This window comes from Canis lupus, chromosome 3 (assembly GCF_048164855.1).
Source record: "Canis lupus baileyi chromosome 3, mCanLup2.hap1, whole genome shotgun sequence".
NCBI lineage: Eukaryota > Metazoa > Chordata > Mammalia > Carnivora > Canidae > Canis > Canis lupus.
The window spans coordinates 21,486,778-21,506,317 of record NC_132840.1 but is presented as its reverse complement, the minus strand read 5'-3'; the positions used below and the strand labels follow the sequence as shown (position 1 = coordinate 21,506,317).

At 55.9% G+C, this 19,540-nt stretch overlaps 1 protein-coding gene across 1 annotated transcript; it reads left to right on the top strand.

Annotated features, from left to right (window-relative positions):
• The first annotated feature begins 8,084 nt into the window (after positions 1–8,084).
• CIBAR2 (CBY1 interacting BAR domain containing 2) lies at positions 8,085–19,372 on the top strand. The gene is made up of 9 exons (XM_072819495.1): positions 8,085–8,258; positions 9,230–9,464; positions 11,431–11,499; positions 11,574–11,675; positions 12,402–12,403; positions 12,620–12,728; positions 16,641–16,754; positions 18,208–18,309; positions 19,042–19,372. Exons 1-9 carry the CDS (start codon positions 8,239–8,241, stop codon positions 19,177–19,179), a joined length of 891 nt encoding a protein of 296 aa, XP_072675596.1. The 5' UTR covers positions 8,085–8,238; the 3' UTR covers positions 19,180–19,372.
• Positions 19,373–19,540: the final 168 nt, after the last annotated feature.

Sequence of the window (19,540 nt, the reverse complement as noted above, 5' to 3'; positions counted from 1 at the left end):
CCCAGGCTTTTCTATTTGATGCACCCAGATAGCAGCTACTCCAACCCCTTCCCGGCTTGTGCATCATCAGGTTTTGAAATCATCCCCGGGGTTTCCAAGGGAAACATATTTTGGGTTTTCTTTCTTTTCTTCTGCTCATTTGAAGAAATCTGAGAGTCCTTTCTAATTGTTTGGTCAAGACTGCAGACAGGCAGTGAGGCACGCCACAAATATGATCTTGAGCCCCAGGAACCCACCGGCCTGGAGAAACACAGGACATCGGGCCTGCCCCTGGTGCTTGGTCAGCACATGGGCTCTGAGTTCTAGACAGTACAGGGCATTTGCCAAGTTCTCCAGATCTCCGACATTGGGTCCCTGTTGGCACACGCTGAGGGAGTCTACGTCAAGCTTCCTGGGGCTGGGGCTTTCGTGAATGGCGGTACCAACTGAGTCCATGAGGAGTTGCTAGATGTGGGTCCTGCCAAAAGTGGGGCCCTGCAGCCTCGACTACATCCCCTCGCCTCCTTTGCAGCTAGGTGTGGCCATGTGACTAGGTTCTGGTCAATGGGATACAAGCACAAAGTGCTTTGTTGTACAAAGTGTGCAGCGTTTGTTGTACAAAGTGATGTGTACAACTTGAGTAAAGAAAGGAGCATGGTCTTTGTCCCTCTCTTCTCCTTACTGACTAGATAGATGGTGTACATGATGGCTGGACTTCCAGCAGCCATTTTGGACCAAGAGGCAACTAGGCATAGAAGCCAATAGAAGAATAAGATAGGAGAAATCTGGGCTCTGACATCATGACATCACACATCACACAAGTGAGAAATAAATAAATGTCCATGTTCTTCTTTAAAAATATTTTATTTACTTATTCATGAGACACAGAGAGAGGCAGAGAGAGAGGCAGAGACAGGAGAAGCAGACTCCATGCAAAGAGTCCGATATGGGACTCGATCCCAGGACACTGGGATCAGGTCCCAAGACAAAGGCAGATGCTCAGCCACTGAGCCACCCAGACTTCCCAAATGTCCATGTTCTTAAAGCCATGATTATATGCGGTTTTCTTTTACTTTGGCCAAAACTATTTTAAAATAATATACCTTATTATTTTTTTTTTTTTGGTTGGGGGTTGGAGTTGCCATCAGTTGCAGAGGAGCTATAGGGGACCTACTATGTGTGAGAGTCTGGGGCAGACTCTGAGATGAGACTGATAATTATTATGCATAATAGTAATTTGTGATACGTGTCAGCGTGTATGTGTAAAGCACTTAGTTCAGTGCCTGGCACAGGGTAAGAGCCTGATAAATGTTAGCGACTATATTGTCCTTACAGGTGAATAAACCATGTATCCTGGTACATGGGATCCAAAGGGCCATCTGAGGTCAGAGGGAAGAGCCCAGGTGCTGGAGGCATTTGAACATGGCCTTAAAGACAGAATAAGAAGAGCAAGTGACATCAACAAACACCATGACCAAAAGCTTCATGGGTGTTACGTCCCATGATGCTGAGGTCCCTGAGCCTCAGAGAGAGTAAGTACCTCCCCAAGGACCCGTCAGGACTGGACACTTGGACACTCTGGCTCTGCAGTTTTCCTCCCCAAGGGTCTGCGGGCCAAGCATTGGGGCTCGAGCAATGGGAAGAGCATGAGCAAAGGGCCAGGGGTCCCATCTGGAGCTCCGGGCCCGTGTCCTGGAGTGGGGACGTGAGAAGGCCGGGGAAGGCAGTGGGGGCTCTGTGGTCAGCGTCGCCCTGGACAGGTGCCCCAATGAGTTCTCTGGCCCTTCAGTGTTTGTATAACTTCTTGTTCTCTGTGGCCAGCCCCAGAGAGGGGATACATGGCCAGCCTGGAATTTAGAGGGAGTTTCCTGTAGCTGTTGTAGCAAACGACCACAAACTTAGTGGCATAACACAACACACATCCTTTATCTCACGTGCTGGAGGTCGGGAGGCAGAGTAGGAGGCAGAGTCTGGGGGCGTGAAGGGCAGGCAGGGGGAGAACCCCGTCCCCGCCCCTTGCAGAGGCTGCCCATCACGGGGAACTGGGACACCCTGCTTCGTTCTGTATTGCTCTTTGCCAACACGAAGCCCAGCAACTGGGGCAGCATGCTGTGCCATCTGCTTGCCCATCGCCCCTACCAGCCACACCCCTCCTGGGCTGGCCTGATGCCCCCGCCCCCCCGCCCCCATGCATCCTCTCTTGGGATGGAGCCATTTCCCAGGAGTCTGGACCACCCTTATGCTTTCACCAACCCCAGCCCAGCTGGGGGCTCTGCTCAACCCCATTCCCACTTAGCATTCCCACTTCCCTCTTAGCAAGACCCCCGAGATCCCCCACACACATCCCCCACGCCAGATTCAGGATCGGAAGAAACACTGGGGCCAGGCAGGGCCGCAAAACCACTGCCAGTGGTGAGGCCTGCAGCAGCCCTGCACTGAGCCCCTTCCTGAGTTCAGGCATTAGCCCGCTGGCTTTGCACAGTCTGAAATGTCAGTGCAGCGTAATGTGGCTTCTGGAAAAAAAAACCCCAATTCAATCTTTGGCTGCAATGAAAATGTCTGAGGCTTGGATCCTGGGAGGGAAGAGCTCCCTGAGCCGAGCAAGGTCAGGCTACATATGGCGACGGGTCCCCCTGGGCTCTTGAGGGCCCTCTGCCCACCTGCACCTTACACTACCCTCCTGCCCTGGCTTACTACGGCCAGACCCCGAGGGTCCTTCCTAACACCTCCACAAGGTGAGCTTATGAGGGCGGATGATTACCGTCCCTCCTTCACTGAGGCTCAGTGAGGAGTTCTGGCCTGTGCTGCACCCCAGCCAGGAGCCTGGACTTGGCCCCCCCCCAACTCCCCTGGATAGAAGGTTCCATGAGGCAAGAACCTATGTCCTCGTGCAGGTAGGCATCCCTACCAGCAATCCAGAGCCAGGGTGGAGGGGACCCTCAGCAGCACCGAATCCCACAGAGAGGATCGACTGAGCCCAGGCCCAGAACCACCTCTGAGCGCTCCTCCCAAGTGTGAAACCCGACATTCCAGGAAACACTAATGACCCCAAATGGAGCAACATTCCCCAAAACGACGGGCCCAGCAGCCACAAAGATGTCAGAATCAGGCCAGCTAAAGACAGCCGGTGAGCCTGGACTGGATCCTGGAGCAGGAGAAAATTATGTTTGCTTATTTCCTACAATGACATTATTGGGACAAGTGTGAATTCTGAACAAAGTCTGTAGATGAGATAATAGAACATAATAATACGTGTTAGTTTTCTGATTTCGCCATTTGTACTGTGGCTACGTAAGAGGCCTGTCCTGCTCTTAGGAAACACCCACGAAGTGTCTGGGTCTGGGGGTGTCGGGTCCGCAACTTGCTCTCAAGTGGATCAGAAAACACGCACAGAAAGAGAGAGACAACGGTGAGACGAACTCAGGAAAATGTTAACATTTGGGGAATTTGGGTGAAAGCGTTCTTTCTTGCGGGATTTCTGTACCACTGAAATTATTTCAAAATAAAAAGTTACAAAATAGAAAAGTCAGAGTCTTGAAGGAGAGAGAGGTTGAGGAGCAGTTCCCATTGTAAGGAGACTAAGCAGCCTCGGGCAGGAATTGCAAACCCTCCCAGATCAGCAGGAAAGCCTGCGGTCCGGGGCTGGGACTGTGGGGGACGTGTGATGCCACCCCCGTCCCTGGATTTCCTGGGTGTGACAGTCAGGTGAGGGCCTGCAGGAGAACGTCCTTGCTCTTTGCAGGTGCACGTGGGAGTCTGGGCAAAGGGTCAGGATGTGCATCCCTCTCGTGGTTCACAGGAAAGAGAGACGGAGCCCAGGGGCTCTACACCCCGGTCCCCAGCAGGTGTGTTCAACTTCTGCCCGGACTCAGACCTGCCTGCCCCTGAAAAGGGGTGTGGGGTGGGGAGGCGGCGGGAGGGGGCGGGAGGGGCCCTGCAGCCCCGCGGCCCCCTGTCCCCTAGCTGTTCCCTCTCCGGCCGCAAGGTGTCTCCACGTGGCCCTACGAGAAGGTGGTTTTCATTTTCCAAAGTTCCTTCAAGTTGCTAAGATGGGAATCAAACGTGGCCCTTCCTGTCCGACCCGCCGGCCGCTCTCCCTGCCGCCCGTGTCGAGGCGGTGGTGGTGTCTGGGCTGTGCTTCCCGCCCGGGTTTCCAGGTCCCCCGCCTCGCCGCACCCCTGCGCTGGCTCGGAGGTCCCCATGAGGGGGTCTCTGCTGCCCTCCTGTGGCCGCTGCCTACCACACAGACACCCCTCCCGGAGGGCAGGGGCCTGCAGAGCTCAAGAGCGTCTCCCCATCCTGGAAGAGCTGGGGGCTCCAGGGAAACTGAGTCAGTCCCTCAGGCAGAGGAGGGACTTAGGCTAAGGAGCTGGCTCGTGGGACTGGGGGTGCCGACAGGTCCAAACTCCACTGAGCAGCCTGGACACTCCCCTCCCCCTGCAGAAGCTGATGCTGGGGTCTGGAGGTGGAGTTCGGGAAGCTTAGTTTTTCTCCTGAGACCAGTGAGTGATGGAGGGATTGAGGATGGTGTGAGGCCCCCAGAGCATGGACATCGGGGCTGCCCATGTGCACCAGGTGAGGCTCAGGGCAACACCTACCTGGGCGTCTGATGGGTGGTGGGATGCTCTGAGGGCCAGGCAGCTGACCCAGAAATCTGACCACCATGGGACACCCGGGTGGCTCAGTGGTAGAGCGTCTGCCTTCAGCTCAGGGCGTGATCCTAGGGTCCTGGGATCGAGTCCCTCATTAGGCTCCCCGCAGGGAGCCTGCTTCTCCCTCTGCCTGTGTCTCTGCCTCTCTCTCTGTCTCTCATGAATAAATGGATAAAATCTGAAAGAGAAAGAAAAGAAGAAAGAAAGAGAGAGAAAGAAAGAAAGAAAGAAAGAAAATAAAGAAAAAGAAAAGAAAAGAAAGAAAGAGAAAGAAAGAAAAAGAAAGAAAGAAGAAAGAAAGAAAGAAGAAGAAAGAAAGAAAGAAAGAAAGAAAGAAAGAAAGAAAGAAAGAAAGAAAGAAAGAAAGAAAGAAAGAGGGCAGCCCAGGTGGCTCAGTGGTTTAGCGCCGCCTTCAGCCCAGGGCCTGATCCTGGAGACCCGGGATCGAGTCCCACGTCGGGCTCCCTGCGTGGAGCCTGCTTCTCCCTCTGCCTCTGTCTCTGCCTCTCTCTCTGTGTGTGTCTCTCATGAATAAATAAATAAATAAAATCTTTAAAAAAAAAAAAGAAAGAAATCTGACCACCAGGAGTTGGTCAGCAGGAATGTTTAAAGCATTTTTCCAGTATTTTAAGTAATTTTAAAGTATTTTTTTATTTTATTTATTTTTTAAAATTTTTATTTATTTATGATAGTCAACACACACACACACAGAGAGAGGCAGAGACACAGGCAGAGGGAGAAGCAGGCTCCATGCACCAGGAGCCCGATGTGGGACTCGATCCCAGGTCCCCAGGATCGCGCCCTGGGCCAAAGGCAGGTGCCAAACCGCTGCGCCACCCAGGGATCCCAATTTTAAAGTATTTTAAAGTAAAATTTCCTGGTCTCACATTATGCTGTCCTGGTTTCCAACTCCTAATTTTTAAAAGAAAGCCCATCCTTTTTTTTTTTTTTTTAAGATTTTATTTATTTATTCATGAGAGACAGAGAGAGAGAGAGAGAGAGAGAGACAGAGAGAGGCAGAGACACGGGCAGAGGGAGAAGCAGGCTCCATACACGCAGCCTGATGTGGGACTCGATCCCGAGTCTCCAGGATCACGCCCTGGGAAAGCCCACCCTTTGTAAGAGAAAGAGTCTGTTCTCTGAGTGTGCGAGGAGTAAGACCAGGGCTGTGCAGGGGGCTGAGCGGGGCTCCAAGGGTGGGCCCTGGGGGTGCTGGGCATCGCTGTTACCCTGGGGGTTACTTGCATGAGTCCTTGATGATGCCAGAGAGAGAGATACACAGAGATAGAGACGGGGAGAGGGAGAAAGAGAGAGACGGAGGGTAGAGAAATGAGAGCAAGGAGAGGCCACTTGTTTGCAAAGTCCCACAAAGCGAGGAGGGATGGGGAAGTCAGCCGGGGAGCATGTCTCCATAAGGAGGAGAGGTTTGCTCATGTTGACGCTGGCAGGAAGGAGCAAGAGGGACAGGGACACAGGGCAGGAGGCTTGTCTGGTCAGGGACAGGATCCAGAACCCAGGGCAAAGGTGCCTCTTCCACATTGGACAAGGCTCTCCGCCAGGCTTGTTCAGGAGGGCATTCATCAGCCAAAGAGATAATCAAATGTATAAGGCGCAGGTGTGAAGTCAGAGTGACGTCAGAGGAAACTAGGCAGGTCACCAGCCCCTAGTGAGGGAGAGAGGCTGGACACAGGAGGACACAGCATGTGGGGACGTGCAAGTGTCCTGGGGCTGCCATCCTGAAACGGGCCTTAACACGACAGAGGTTTATCCTACAGTCTGGAGGCCAGAGGTCCACAATCAGGGGGTGGGCAGGGCCGAGCTCCCTCTGAGGGCTCCGGGGCAAGACCCTTCCAGTCTCAGCCCCCGTGCCAGACGACTGTCTCCCTGGGTCTCTGCTTCTTCTTCTTATGAGGACATCAGTCGTTGGACCAGAGCACACAGTCCTCCAGCATGACTCATCTCACCTAATTCCACCTGCAATTTCACCCTCTCTCCAAATAAGATCCCTTCCGGAGGTTCTAGGGGGACATTTGGCCGGGGTGGGGGGACCCTGTTCTACTCAGTGCAGCCGCCAAGAGTGAAGGGAGCCAAGAATGTGAGAGGGATGTGACCAGGTGCACTGCACAGGGCAGGGGTACAGGAGCCCCCACCCCAGCGCTCCCGGCTTCCTGCAGGGAAGAGCCTCAGGGCACCGGGGTGGGAGGAGGTGGGGAGCTCTGTAGGGTGTTTCCGCATCGCCCAGGGCCCGCAGGGAGCACAAGGCGCAGGGCAGCGTAGGGCGCGGCCAGGCAGCAGCAGCAGCACAGGGAGTCACCACCCCGGGCTCACCTGCCTGCGAGGAACTGCAGTGGGCGTCTGGCCCCTGCCCTGTCCCCTTTGCCTCACTCCAGAGACTTCTCTCTCCTAACGAGGGAGGACGAGCCAAGGAGCTATTGTCAGGATCCCATTTTCCAGGGGAGGCGACCCGCACAAGGTCACACAGCAGGGCTAGGGGCTGGGATGAGAGCCCGCGTTTAGCTTCCAGATGCACCAAATGAGCAGACTCGCCCGGGGAGCCGCGGCAGCAACAGTTGCCAACGTTCTGCTGTGTGTGTTTGGTCCATCTTCCCACCCGGTCTCCTACGTCGTCGCTGCCACTTCCACACTTCTTTAGGTAAAATGTACAGACCATGAAATGAATACATCTTACCCTTTGCAAAATGTGTTGTATCTTTAGCATGATTTCTTTTTTTTTTTAAAGATTTTATTTATTCATGAGATGGAGAGAGAGAGAGAGAGAGAGAGAGAGAGAGAGACAGGCAGAGGGAGAAGCAGGCTCCACGCAGGGGGCCCGATGCGGGACTCGATCCCAGCACCTCGGGATCACGCCCTGAGCTGAAGGCAGATGCTCAACCGCTGAGCCATCCAGGTGCCCCTTTAGCATGATTTCTTAAGCGTGGTCTTGGCTTTTCTCTCCGTGTCGTACTTTCATACTTTTCTAACAATGAGCAAGAACTGTTTTTTATAAAGAAGGGGAAAAATGATAAAATGATGATGGAAATGTTAAAAAGTCCCTTTGGGCTGGTGTCCCGCCACCTCCATTCAGCTACATGGCTTCAGGCGCCCCCAGAGTGACTCTGTGCTTTCCCTCCCGAGTAAGCAGGTATCCCAGGACCCTGCCCACCACTCCCAGACTTTTGGGGGGAGGCAGGGCGGCACCCCTCATGGCTAGGAAGGACCCTCCCTCCCGGGCAGGCTGAGCCCCACGCAAGCTGCCCTGAATCCCATCTCTGTTGCATCCTTGGACCCCCCCACACTGCCTGGCTCCACAGAACATCCAGTCAAACGAAGTGTACTGGTGGAGGGGGGCTTTGGGGTCCTCTGGGACCCCTCCCCGCAGCCAGGCTGGCCTGGGGAGACGTTGCCAGGCAACCAGCTGGGGCTCCTCCCAGGGTGGCTGTGGGTGGCCACGTTGCCTGGCAACCAGGTGGCAGCGTCCCTAGAGCCGGGACCACACAGCTGCGCCCTGCCCCGCCAGCCTCTCCCCTCCCCGGCCTGGCCTGCCGGACCCCTGGGCCCCTGTCCTATTCCTCTAGACTAGGACAGCTGGTGCCCCCCGTCCGTCGCAATGAGCATTGTTCTCTCCAGGTGAGTGGCCTGCGCTGGCCTTGGCTGGGAGGGGACAGGAGGCAGGATTTGGGGGGCTGATGCAGCAAGAGAGATGGGGGCAGCCAGGCCTCCTGGGGCGGGTGGTGGCAAAGGCTGCTCTCCATCCCCCCTCATCCCACCTCAAGGTCAAGGGAAGGCCAGGGAAGCTTCCAGAATCTGACCTCTTCTCTCTGGCATTACTGCCCACAGCTCTGGGGTAGCCAAATTCACAGGATCCATCCCCTCTTTCCCTCATTCGGCTCCACCTGCAAAATCTCTCTTCGTGCCTCAGAGCCCCCCAGACGACAACCCCAGCCCCCGTGGAATGGTCCCTGACCACACCCTCTCTGACCAGGTTTTATCAACGCTCCCTTGGGGCTTGCCTGCCCCTTATCCATTTATTTTGGTGCCTGGTTCCTCTGAAGGTCGCAGACTCGACCTTCTCAAAACACGCAGCCCCTGCTAATGATAGGGAAACCGCCTGTGCTCTGAGGAGCTTAATTCCACTTAATTTTTCTGTAAACCTAAACCTGGCCCTCCCAAAGAAGTTTATTCATTTTTTAACAACCTTCAGGGCTCAGAAAAGGGAGACAGTTTTAACAGCTCAGGGAGGTCAGGGTGGGAGGTAGAGGCAGAATCAGGGGATTCTGGAGGGAGGGGCCCTTGTAGCTAGGATGAATAACTCTGCCAGGAAGATGCTAAAGCCCCGCTCAGGGTCCCAGGGAGGGTAAGGCTGGATTTGGAGCCAGAGCAGCCTTTGCATCCCTGCCGGCCACTTGACCAGCCTGCGACCTGGCTGGCCTCCCAGATCTGCCTTGATAGAACCATGAGCATCATCAGATGGAACCAGGCCCCGGGCAGGGAGCTGGCCAGCTAGGTGCAGGGTGATGGGTGGGTGACCTCTGCGTTGCTGTCCCGACCTGCCCCGGTGTCATGGCCCAGAACGGCCTCTCAGGCTCCCACCTCCCCAGGAACAGCCAGGTGCGGGTGATGGAGAACACAGTGACCAATGCCGAGAAGTACTTTGGCCAGTTCTGCTCACTGCTGGCCGCCTACACCCGCAAGACGGCCCGGCTGAGGGACAAGGCCGACCAGCTGGTCAAACAGCTCATCGACTTCGCCAACACCGAGAACCCTGAGATGCGGGCCACCGTGAGGAACTTCGCTGAGGACCTGGCCAAAGTGCAGGATTATCGGCAGGCCGAGGTAGGCGGGGGCGCCCACGGGGACCCCGGGCCCCTTGCTGGGCTCAGGTCTGAGGGCTGGAGCTGCGCTGCAGGGGGCACAGCTAGTGCACATGTCTCTTAAAGAGGTGTCCGTGAGGGGTGGACACGCATAGAGCTCCCTCCCCGGTCATACACCCCCCCACGCCCCTGCCCCGTGCCATGGGGCTGAGAGCCTGGAAATGTTGTGGTGCTGGACAAAAGCCAGACAAGGCAAGGACCCCAGGAAGCCCAGCCTGAGGGCGGTGCTGTGGGCCCCAGGAGTCCCAGATCGGAGGCACATGCCCGGAGCCCAGGACCCAGAGAAATCCTGGCGGCTGCGGTGAGGAGGCAGCAGGGTGTTAGAGAGAGAGCTAAAAATAAAAATCACCTGCCAGCCCTGGAGAGTCCTCTGAACCAACCAGCTTCTCTTTGGAATAAGCATGAAACCAGACTGTAGCACACACTGCAGGCAGTGCACAGGGGCTGGCACACAGGAACCTCCCTGCCTCGGGGACGCCTGGGTGGCTCGGTGGTCGAGCATCTATCTTCCTTTGGCTCAGGGTGTGATCCTGGGGACCCGGGATCGAGTCCCACTTCGGGCTCCCTGCGTGGAGCCTGCTTCTCCCTCTGCCTGTGTCTCTGCCTCTCTCTCTGTGTATGTCGCTCATGAATAAATAAAATCTTTAAAAAAAGGAAAGAAAAAAACCTCACTCCTCTACACAGCCAGGCAGAAACAACCCCATACTCACCGTCTCAGGACGCAGGACTAATGGCACCATTCGTCCCCCCACCATTCCTAATTCCACCTGGTGACAGGGTGGCCACCTGTGTCAGTGAGTGGCCTCTCTCCGAAGGAAGAGTAAAACTTCTCTCTGTAACAAGCAGGTCTTCACAGGCTTGGAACCAGGCACCTGAGCAAACTCCCTAGAGACCTGTCATCCTCGATGTTTACGTTTCAAAGACACGCCTGCCATTCCCAGCTTGTAAACCATCAAGAATCTTATTTAGCTTTTAGAAAGGTTTACATGAGTCCCAAAGGGACAGAAGAAAGGGATTTACAATTGCAGGTTTTCTAAAAGAAAATGCTGTAAGGAAAGCAAGGGGGAAAGTCTCTTTTCCTTTCTACTCCTGGGAAAATTATTATTATTTTTAAAAGTTGACTCCTGGGAGAATTATTATTATTTATTTAAGATTTGTGTTTACCCTAGCAGGGTCATAAGCCTTGACAAGGTAAAGGAAGGGGCCTGGTGGGGCTTCTAGATCTCCTGGAGCATCTGGCAAGCCAAAATTTCAGGGGATCTCCCTGCCACTGGTCCTCAAGGCCTCAGCCTCACCTGTGACTTGTTAGCAATGCAAATTCTTGGGCCACACTGAGGACTTGCTCATTCAGAACCCCTGGGGTGGGGTGGGGGGTGACTGGCAATCAGGGTTTTAAGGAGCCCAGGGGAAGGGATGGGAGGCTCCTAAGTCTGACTCTCAGGGACTGACTCAGGGGCGTCAGGCATCCCCCTCATACACCCTGCTGTGCTCTCGGGGGCTGCATAGGGCTCTCAGCTCAGTCAGCTCTGAATCCCGGGCTACTTCATGTTCCAAGTGCACCTACTAGTCCCCGCAGTGGGGACGGTAAGGCGGGCTGGAGAACTGAATTGGCAGTGGCACCCGAAGGACTGTCACGAAACCCTTGGTGGGCACGGCCGTTATGCCCATTTTACAGGGAGGAAACGAGGCTCGTGAGATGAAACGGATCGCCCGAGCCTTGGGGAGGTAGAGCCGTGAGCACAGGCAGGTATCCTCAACCGTAAGCGGGGAGGGAGGGTGTCTCGTGCTTCCACGCCCCCGCCACGGGCTCCTGTCATGCAGCTACGGGTGTGCACGCAGCACTCTACGAATGTAGGCTGGAGCCCACACCGGCTCCACGCACCCCCTGGTTCCATCTGCTCTGACTCTGCTTGTCCACGCTCCCCCAGGTCGAGAGGCTGGAGACCAAGGTCATCCACCCCATGAAACTCTATGGGGCGCACATCAAGCAGACACGGGTGAGCAAGGGGCACTGCCTGATGGGGTCTGGCCCGCCGGGACAACCAGGAAACGGCCCTCCTTTTCCCTTTAGGCCGAGATCAAGAAATTCAAGCAAGTCCAGAAGAACGAGATCAAACAATTGGAAAAGCTGGAGAAACTGAGGCAGAAGTCCCCTTCGGACAGGCAAATGATTGTATCCTTCCTGGAAGTGGGCCTGAGACTGCTGGGCCAGGGTGGCCATTGGTCGCGGGTGTCCCCTGGGTAGGGGCTGCTGGTTAACCTGGCTCCTTAACCACACCGTTCTCAGACCCAGGTGAGTGCCCCGTGTCTGTGGGGGGAAGGCAGAGGCTCATGGCAGGTGAGGAATGACCCCACGGAACGACGAGGTGAGCTTTTACCTGGGCAGGTGTGTGCAGAGCTGTGCGCTCAGGATGCAAGTCAAAGGTGCAGGGCAGGCGGTGGGCTGGGGGGTCAGGAGACCTGAGTGTGTCCCCTCATTAACACTGTTCAGCAAGCCAGCAAGTCACCCCCTCCAAGGCCCCACTTCCTTACCAGGCCTACTCACTGAATGCTCAATGGATGTGGGCACCTCTAGCTTCATGCCCACTGTCTAGATGGGGAAACTGAGGCCAAGAAAGGTGACCTGCCCGAGGTCACACAGGGGAGGCAAGGGGCAAACGTGGAACTCCACTCTGACGGTCTCTAACTCTAAATTCCAGGTTCTCCGTGTGCCTGGTGACCAGTCGGGTCAGACAAATTAATTACCTAAAAACATTCCACACGCAGGAATTATTATCAAAGGTGGGACACCTTTATAGTAATAGCTCAGCAGGTGCCCACTGTTTAATTCTTTCAACAACCCTGCAAAGCAGTATTATTACTGTCCCCTGCTTACAGGCAAAGAGATTGAGGCTCAGAGAGGTTTTGTGACCGGCCCAGGGTCACACAGCCAGTAAGCAGGTCTGGCCAAACAGCGCCTGGCCCTTTCACCATGGTCCAGCTTGGCCTTTCCTCTGATGACCAAATTGGCAAGAGAGGTCCATGAGGCAGGAGAGATGACCCAAAGGGAGAATGGGAAACGATCCAGAGTAGTGTGTAAAGGCCCGGACCGCCCCGTGACACTTCCTGCCTCTGGAGCCAGGCAGAGACAAGTGTGCAGAGGGCCTCAGTGGATGCCAGTCGTACCACCCACCAGCTGGAGGAGATGATCGACACCTTCCAGAAGCAGAAGCTGAAGGACCTACAGGTAGGTGTGGGCGGCCCAGTGTTGGAAGTACTCTGGCCTCGAGTGTGTGTTTGAACACACACGTGTGTGTGCAGATCTGTGTGTGAACCTGTGAGCGCACATGCACATGTGTACATACGGTGTTTGTGAGCACAGATGTGTGGACGTGAGCATGTGTTGCCAGTTGCCCGGACGGGTCTCAGAGCCTGGGCTCCCAGGACACCTAATCTTTTTTTTTTTTTTTTTTTTTTTTATTTATTTATTTATTTATTTATTTATTTATTTATTTATTTATTTTTTATTGGTGTTCAATTTACTAACATACAGAATAACACCCAGTGCCCGTCACCCATTCACTCCCACCCTAATCTTGACCTAATCCTGGCTGCAGGGGAAGGCCCTGCCTCTAAGCACCCAGGCCCAGCTCCCACCAGGAGAATTTGGCAGGCTTTGCCACCACCACCCCAAATCCCCGTCCTTTCCACACAAGGACCCACAGCACTGCTCTGACTTCCTCCTTCTTTCTTTGCCCTTGACTGAGTAAGCTATGGTTAGGCACAAGGAGTGGGGGGGCACAGGTGCCTCCTCCTTCCACCCCCCCTCCCCGTTCCCCCACTCCACCCCACAGTGTGACCCAGAATCCTGGAGCCCCAGCCGGTCACGGAGATCCCTGCACCCACTCTCAGCACCCCCCGCACCCACGTTACAGTCCCAGGGGTCTCACAAACGGCGGCTGCCATTTATCACTCCTGGGTTACGTACCCTCCCATGACCCCCCTTACTCTAAAGATAAAGATAGAAATCCTCCCCAAGCCTCGGGAAGCCCCAGCCCAGCCTTATCTTGGACGCAGCAATCCAAGCTGCAGGGCACCAAACCCCGACACACCTCAGTGCCTTTGCACAGGCCATGCCCTCTGCCAGGAAGGCTTTGCCCTCACTCTGCGTCAAGTTAACACCTCATCTTCAGGGAAACTCACCGGGAGCCCCAGCTCAGTCCATCCCTGACATTAATTCATGGCTCTGCGCCCCCTGGGGGCAGTTATCCCAGGGTAGATGGGTTAATTGTATTTTTAACTCACTCATCAACCCAACAAATGTTGAATACACACCTACTATGTGCCAGACACTGTGCCTGGCGCTGGGACACCACAGTCAGAGAAGCAAGGCCCCTGTCCTCATGGAGTTGATACCCTGGGGAAGACCCATGACACATGCCAATCATCGCGGGGTGAAGAGTGTAGGGGGCAACTTGCCCACCCCGCCCCCCGCCTGTTGGTGCCACGTGAGTCACACACGGGACATGACGTGGCGCCTGTGTGTCGTGTCCCCCGCTGGGTCCCTGCACTGGGTCCGGGCCTGCGCTGAGCAGTACTCAGTAAATATTTGGGAAGTGAATGGGCGAGTAAATGAATGCACAAGTGAGAGAAACCTGTGGGGGTTAGCGCTTAAGCATCCACGTTGCGGGCAGGACCTAAAAGTACCAGCAGACCGTTATTCAGCACCTGATGTTTATGAGGCCTGAACGCGGGGCCCTGGCAAGCGGGGTGCTGGCAAGGGTTTAGGACAAGATTCTTGGCACAGTTAGAGGCCAAGAAGCGCATGCAGCTTAAAATAGGCACCTTTCAGACTTTGGGGATTAGGTTTGTAAGAGGCATTTCTCCAAACCATCCCCCCCGAAGAACTCTCCCAGTTTTAAAAGCGAAAAAACGCAGAACTTGAGATAATGACTATCAGTGTATAGTTTTAGGTCACATTTCTAATAAAATGATCCTAAGCACAGGAGAGCTCTCCGGCTCCTGTAAAAGCACGTGGGTAACGCTTCCGGGCCGGCCTTCCCGCAGCCGAGCGTGGGTCAGGGAGCTCCTGGAGGGCTGCTTCACACGCAGACCACCCCGCGATGGGTCCACCCTGGAGCCCCATTCCGTGGGTCTGGGGGCGCTGGAGAACGTGCATTTCTCACAAACCCCCAGGTAGGGCTGGTGCTGATTCAGGGCAGCCAGACAGAGCTACTGGGTAACTGAATCTCGGGGGGGCTTCGTGAACTGGGGCCACTCTGGGCCCCGCCGTGCAGATGGAGACACGGGGGCTCAGACAGGATCAGTCATAGGTCAGTGAGTGACAGGAGAAGGCCTAGGCCCCACCTCTTGGGCTGCAGCGCTCACCACCAGGTCGGCTTGGAGGGTTGGGGGGGCAGGAGGGAGGCAGGAGTCAGGAGGCAGGCGCTCCCCGTTTTGGCCCTTCTCCCCTTCCTCGCCTGTGCTGGCTTGGAGACCTCCTCAGAGCCTGCCTCCCTGGCCAGGGAGTTCCAAAGTTTATGGGAAACGGGGTGTTCCCAGACTGCAGGCTCCTCCCCCGCCCCAAGCCTGTGTCCTGCCAGGGCCCAACGCAAAGTGGGAGTCTCTGTGAAGGCCTGGTGCACGGTAGGGGGTGCTGGCACATAGTAGGGTGGGGCCTAGCACATAGTAGGGTGCCTGGCGCACAGTAGGGGGTACCTGGTGTACAGTAGAGGGTGCTAGCACATAGTTGGGGGTACCTGGCACACAGTAGGGGGTGCTGGCACATAGTAGGGGCCTGGAGCACAGTAGAGGGTGCCTGGTGCACAGTAGAGGGTGCTGGCACATAGTTGGGGGTACCTGGCACACAGTAGGGGGTGCTGGCACATAGTAGGGGCCTGGAGCACCATAGAGGGTGCCTGGTGCACAGTAGGGGGTACCTGGCGCACAGTAGAGGGTGCCTGGTACACAGTGTGGGGGGGGTGCCTGGCACACAGTGAGGGGGTGCTACCACAGTAGGGGGGGGCCTGGTACACAGTAGGGGGGCCTGGTGCACAGTGTGGGGGGTGCCTGGTGCTCAGTGAGGGGGTGCTAGCACACAGTAGGGGGTCTGGTGCACAATGGGGGGGTTGCCTGGTGCACAGTAGAGGGGTGCCTGGTGTACAGTGGGGGGGTGCTAGCACACAGGGGGTCTGGTGCGCAGTGCAGGGGGTTGCCTAGTGCACAGTCTGGGGGTGCCTGGTGCACAGTGAGGGGGTGCTAGCACATAGTAGGAGGTGCCTGGCACATAGTAGGGAGTGCTGGCACATAGTAGGGGGCCTGGCACATGGTAGTGGGTGCCTGGTGCACAGTAGGGGTTCTGGCACATAGTAGGGGGGCCTGGCACACAGTAGAGGGGCCTGGTGCACAGTGAGGGGCATTCCTGGTGCACAGTGGGGGGTGCTAGCACACAGTAGGGGGGCTGGCACACAGTAGGGAGGTTCCTGGTGCACAGTAGGGGGTGCTAGCACACAGTAAGGCCCTGGTGCACAGTAGGGGGGGCCTGGTGGACAGTGAGAGGGGTGCTAGCACACAGTAGGGGATGCCTGGCGCACAGTAGAGGGTGCCTGCCACACAGTAGGGGTTCTGACGCACAGCAGGGGTCCAGGACACAGCAGGGGGTGCCTGGCGCTCTGCAGGGGTCCTGGTGCACAGTAGGAGTCCTGGCACACAGTAGGGGTCCTTGTGCACAGCAGGGGTCCTGGTGCACAGCAGGGGTCCTGGCACACAATAGGGGTCCTAGCGCACAGTAGGGGGCCTGGCACACAGTAGGGGTGGCGCACAGCAGGGGTCCTGGTGCACAGTAGGGGGCCTAGCACACAGTAGGGGGGGGTCTGGCACACAGTAGGGGGTCCTGGCACACAGTAGGAGTGCTGGCACACAGTAGGGGTGCTGGCACACATTATGGGGCCTGGCACACAGCAGCAGGCCTCACTGGAGCCAGGCATGCCGTAGGAACCCCGAAAGCGCTTGCTGAGCAGAGTGACACTGCCTTAGGACCTACCCGCCCCAGAGGACAGCTAACACTACCCCCACCCGCCCATTTGCTCCACATTCAAGGTGACCCCGGACTCTCCTTGGGCCAGTGCCGCTTGCGTGATTCGGGCTTCTCTCCCCACAGAAAATCCTTTCCGACTTTGTCACCATTGAGATGGTTTTCCACGCCAAAGCGGTGGAGGTCTATTCCAGCGCCTTCCAGAGCCTGGACAGCTATGACCTGGAGAGAGACCTGGAGGTAGGGACACCACAGATGCCCCACCTGCCAGTTGGCGGTACGGGACTCCGACTCTGTTTGCTTCTGGTTATCCTCATAGGAGCAATTTTTATTGGCAGCATTTTGCGATTGTTACAGTTTCGCAGACTCGTGCTGATGAATTCTTTTCTTTATCTGCCCCCGGCTGCCAAAACCAGAGGTGGAGAATTTTCCCAATTCTATCTTTCTGGAATATCAACATTTTCACCATGACTTGGGTGTTTAAAAAACAAGCAAATGAGTCAACAGTGACAAAAAGCATCCCAGGCGGAGGCTTGCTGCCGTTCGGGTGCGGACGAGGGCTTACGGTGGCTGCAAATGGAGCAGGCGCTGGCTGACCTGTAAAACCCCTCGCTGCACAGCAGCTGGGCTGCTGCGATGATCCTCTGGTTCGGGGTCGGTGGCTCCGCTGGATGCTCTTTCATGGGTATCTCCTGGGTGTTCAGTTGGCAGCTGGGGCTGGAGTCATGTATGAGGCTTCCTACCCCGCGTCTGGCGGGTGATGGCTGTTTTCTGGGTTCAGGACCGGCCTTTGGGTCTGCAGGGTTCAGGCAAAATGGAAATGTAGGCCCTCTGTTCAACGATTATTAAGAATTGCAAGACAGTGAGAGCAGAGGATTAGACCAAATACGGGGTTCTTCCGAGCTCGGGCCACAAAGCCCGCCCTGCCTGGCTCCTCAGGGGTCTGCAGCCCGAAGGCCTGCCTGCCCGAGGCCTCTCCAGGTGGCGGGGGGCTTCCTCGCAGCACCACAGCTGGTCTAGAGCGAGCATCCTGGGGCGCCCCACGGTGGGTTATGTGTCTGATTCTTGGTTTCAGCTCAGCTCAGGGTCTCAGGGTCGTGAGGTCGAACCCTGTGGTGGGGTTAAGATTCTCTCTCCCCTCTGCCCCTCCCCCGCTCCTAAAAATATTTTAAAAATAAAAAAATAAAGCCAGTATGCTGTGACAGAGGTAGGTAGAAAACGTATCGCCTTTTATAACCTAATCTTAGAGGTAATTTAGCGTCGTTTCGGCCGCAGTCCACGCCTTCGAAGTGAGTCAGTCACTAAGGATGTATTCAAGGGGAAGGGAACTGTATTCCAGCTTGTGGGTAAGCTTTAAAACCACCGTATGAGGTTAAATGCAGACCAGATAGGCTCTGGTGTGCCCACTTATCTCTACGATATTCTTTTAGGGGCAAGAGCAATCTCTAATTTTCCTGTGTGACTATGGATGTGTTACGTAGGCTCCCTGGGCCTGTTTCCCCGTCTATGAAATGAGATGCTGACGCCCACTTAGCGGGCTAGTGTAGATCGCAGGAAGCTCCCACACAGGACCTGGGCCAGGTCGAGGTTCTGGGAGTGCCCGCTGTGCATCGCCTCCGTCCCCTCCTTCCTTCCCACACCCCTTCCTTTCTTTCCTGATTGGAAACAGCTGGCCCTGGTCTCTCCGTGGCAGGATTTTAGAGCCAAGACGCATGGGGTTTATGGACATCACGATGCCCGGCCACTCAAGGATACCACCCCCTCCCCAACTGTCCCGTGGTCTCTCGCTGGCCAGGTGAGCACTGGGGCTGGGAGTGTTCATCCTGTGACGAGGGCCATCTGAGAGCAGGGATTTCCACGAGGTTCTGCTCGGGGAGTGTGGAGACCTGCCCCGGGGTCCGACCTGGACCGGCCAGTCCGAGCCGGTGATCCGTAGCTCAGAGCCCAGCACGCGGCAGCCACTGCGTGTCCTGAGAGCCCCCCGGAGGCATCCTGAAGTGTGTCCACTGAGAAGCAGGGGCTCTGGGCAGGTCATTCCTAGTTCCCAGCCCATGGGCCCATAGGTTTCAAAAGTCTGAATTTCTCATATTTTAGGAAAGTCATATGGTACGTGTTATCCTAGGAGCTCAGCAAAGCGCATCCGTATTCCTGCAGGACTCTGAGTCTCAACCAAATGAGACAAATAAAGACTCCAAGCAGCCTCACGCCCATCAGAAGAGGTTTAGTCACTGAGTGGGGGGCAAGGGGGAGCCTTACCCCACAGTGGAGGTGGCAGGCTTCCTGAATAATCCTCTCTAGGCAGTGAAGCCAGCATGGCCCCCAGCTGGGCCACCTGGGTCCGAACCCACTGCTCCTTAACCTGTCTGTGCCTCAGACTCCTCCTCGCAAAGTAAGGCTAATAACAGTGCCCCCCTCACCTGCAGGGCTGTGGGGAGTACTAGGTGAACCAATCTCCAGGAAGCTCTTAGAAATTGCAGACACTTGTCGCCGCCCCTGTAATTACTGATGCTGTTGCTGTGTCATTCAGAGCACTCAGACGGCCATACAGAGCCAGAGGGGAGAGGAGGAGGAGAGCACGGACCACTCTGCGGAGGAGGACCCCGTGGAGGACCTCACGGGGCAGGGGCAGACGCCCCATCCAGAGGGCCAGAGCTCCCCAGTCTGAAACATAGGGGCTGGGGGTGGGCTGGGGGCTCCGCTGCATCCCCCCCACCCCCCCAGGTGAGTCTCATGTTCTCTGAGCCTGTTTCCTTGTCCGCACAACAGGGGCAATCTCGCTCACCTCACACGTCACTCTGGGGATCCATGGGCTTAGCATGGTGCCTGGTGCCTCATAGGTGCTCAATAAACGTGGAGTGCGTCGTAACCTGAGTCGTACTGGGTCTCATTTTGCAGCTTATGACCTGGGGACTTGAGGGGTTAAACCTCTGCTAATGCTGTGAAGAGGGTGGATTAGTCTCCCAGGGCTGCTGTAACAAAGCACCGCAAGCTGGAGGCTCAAACAACAGGAATTTACTCTCCCGCAG

Bases quoted from the DNA above. Each gene is read 5' to 3' on its own strand.
- CIBAR2 (XM_072819495.1), top strand. From the start codon at position 8,239: ATGAGCATTGTTCTCTCCAG. The intron at 11,500-11,573 runs GTGAGCAAGGGG...TTTTCCCTTTAG, and splicing joins CGCACATCAAGCAGACACGG to GCCGAGATCAAGAAATTCAA. The intron at 12,729-16,640 runs GTAGGTGTGGGC...CTCTCCCCACAG, and splicing joins AGAAGCTGAAGGACCTACAG to AAAATCCTTTCCGACTTTGT.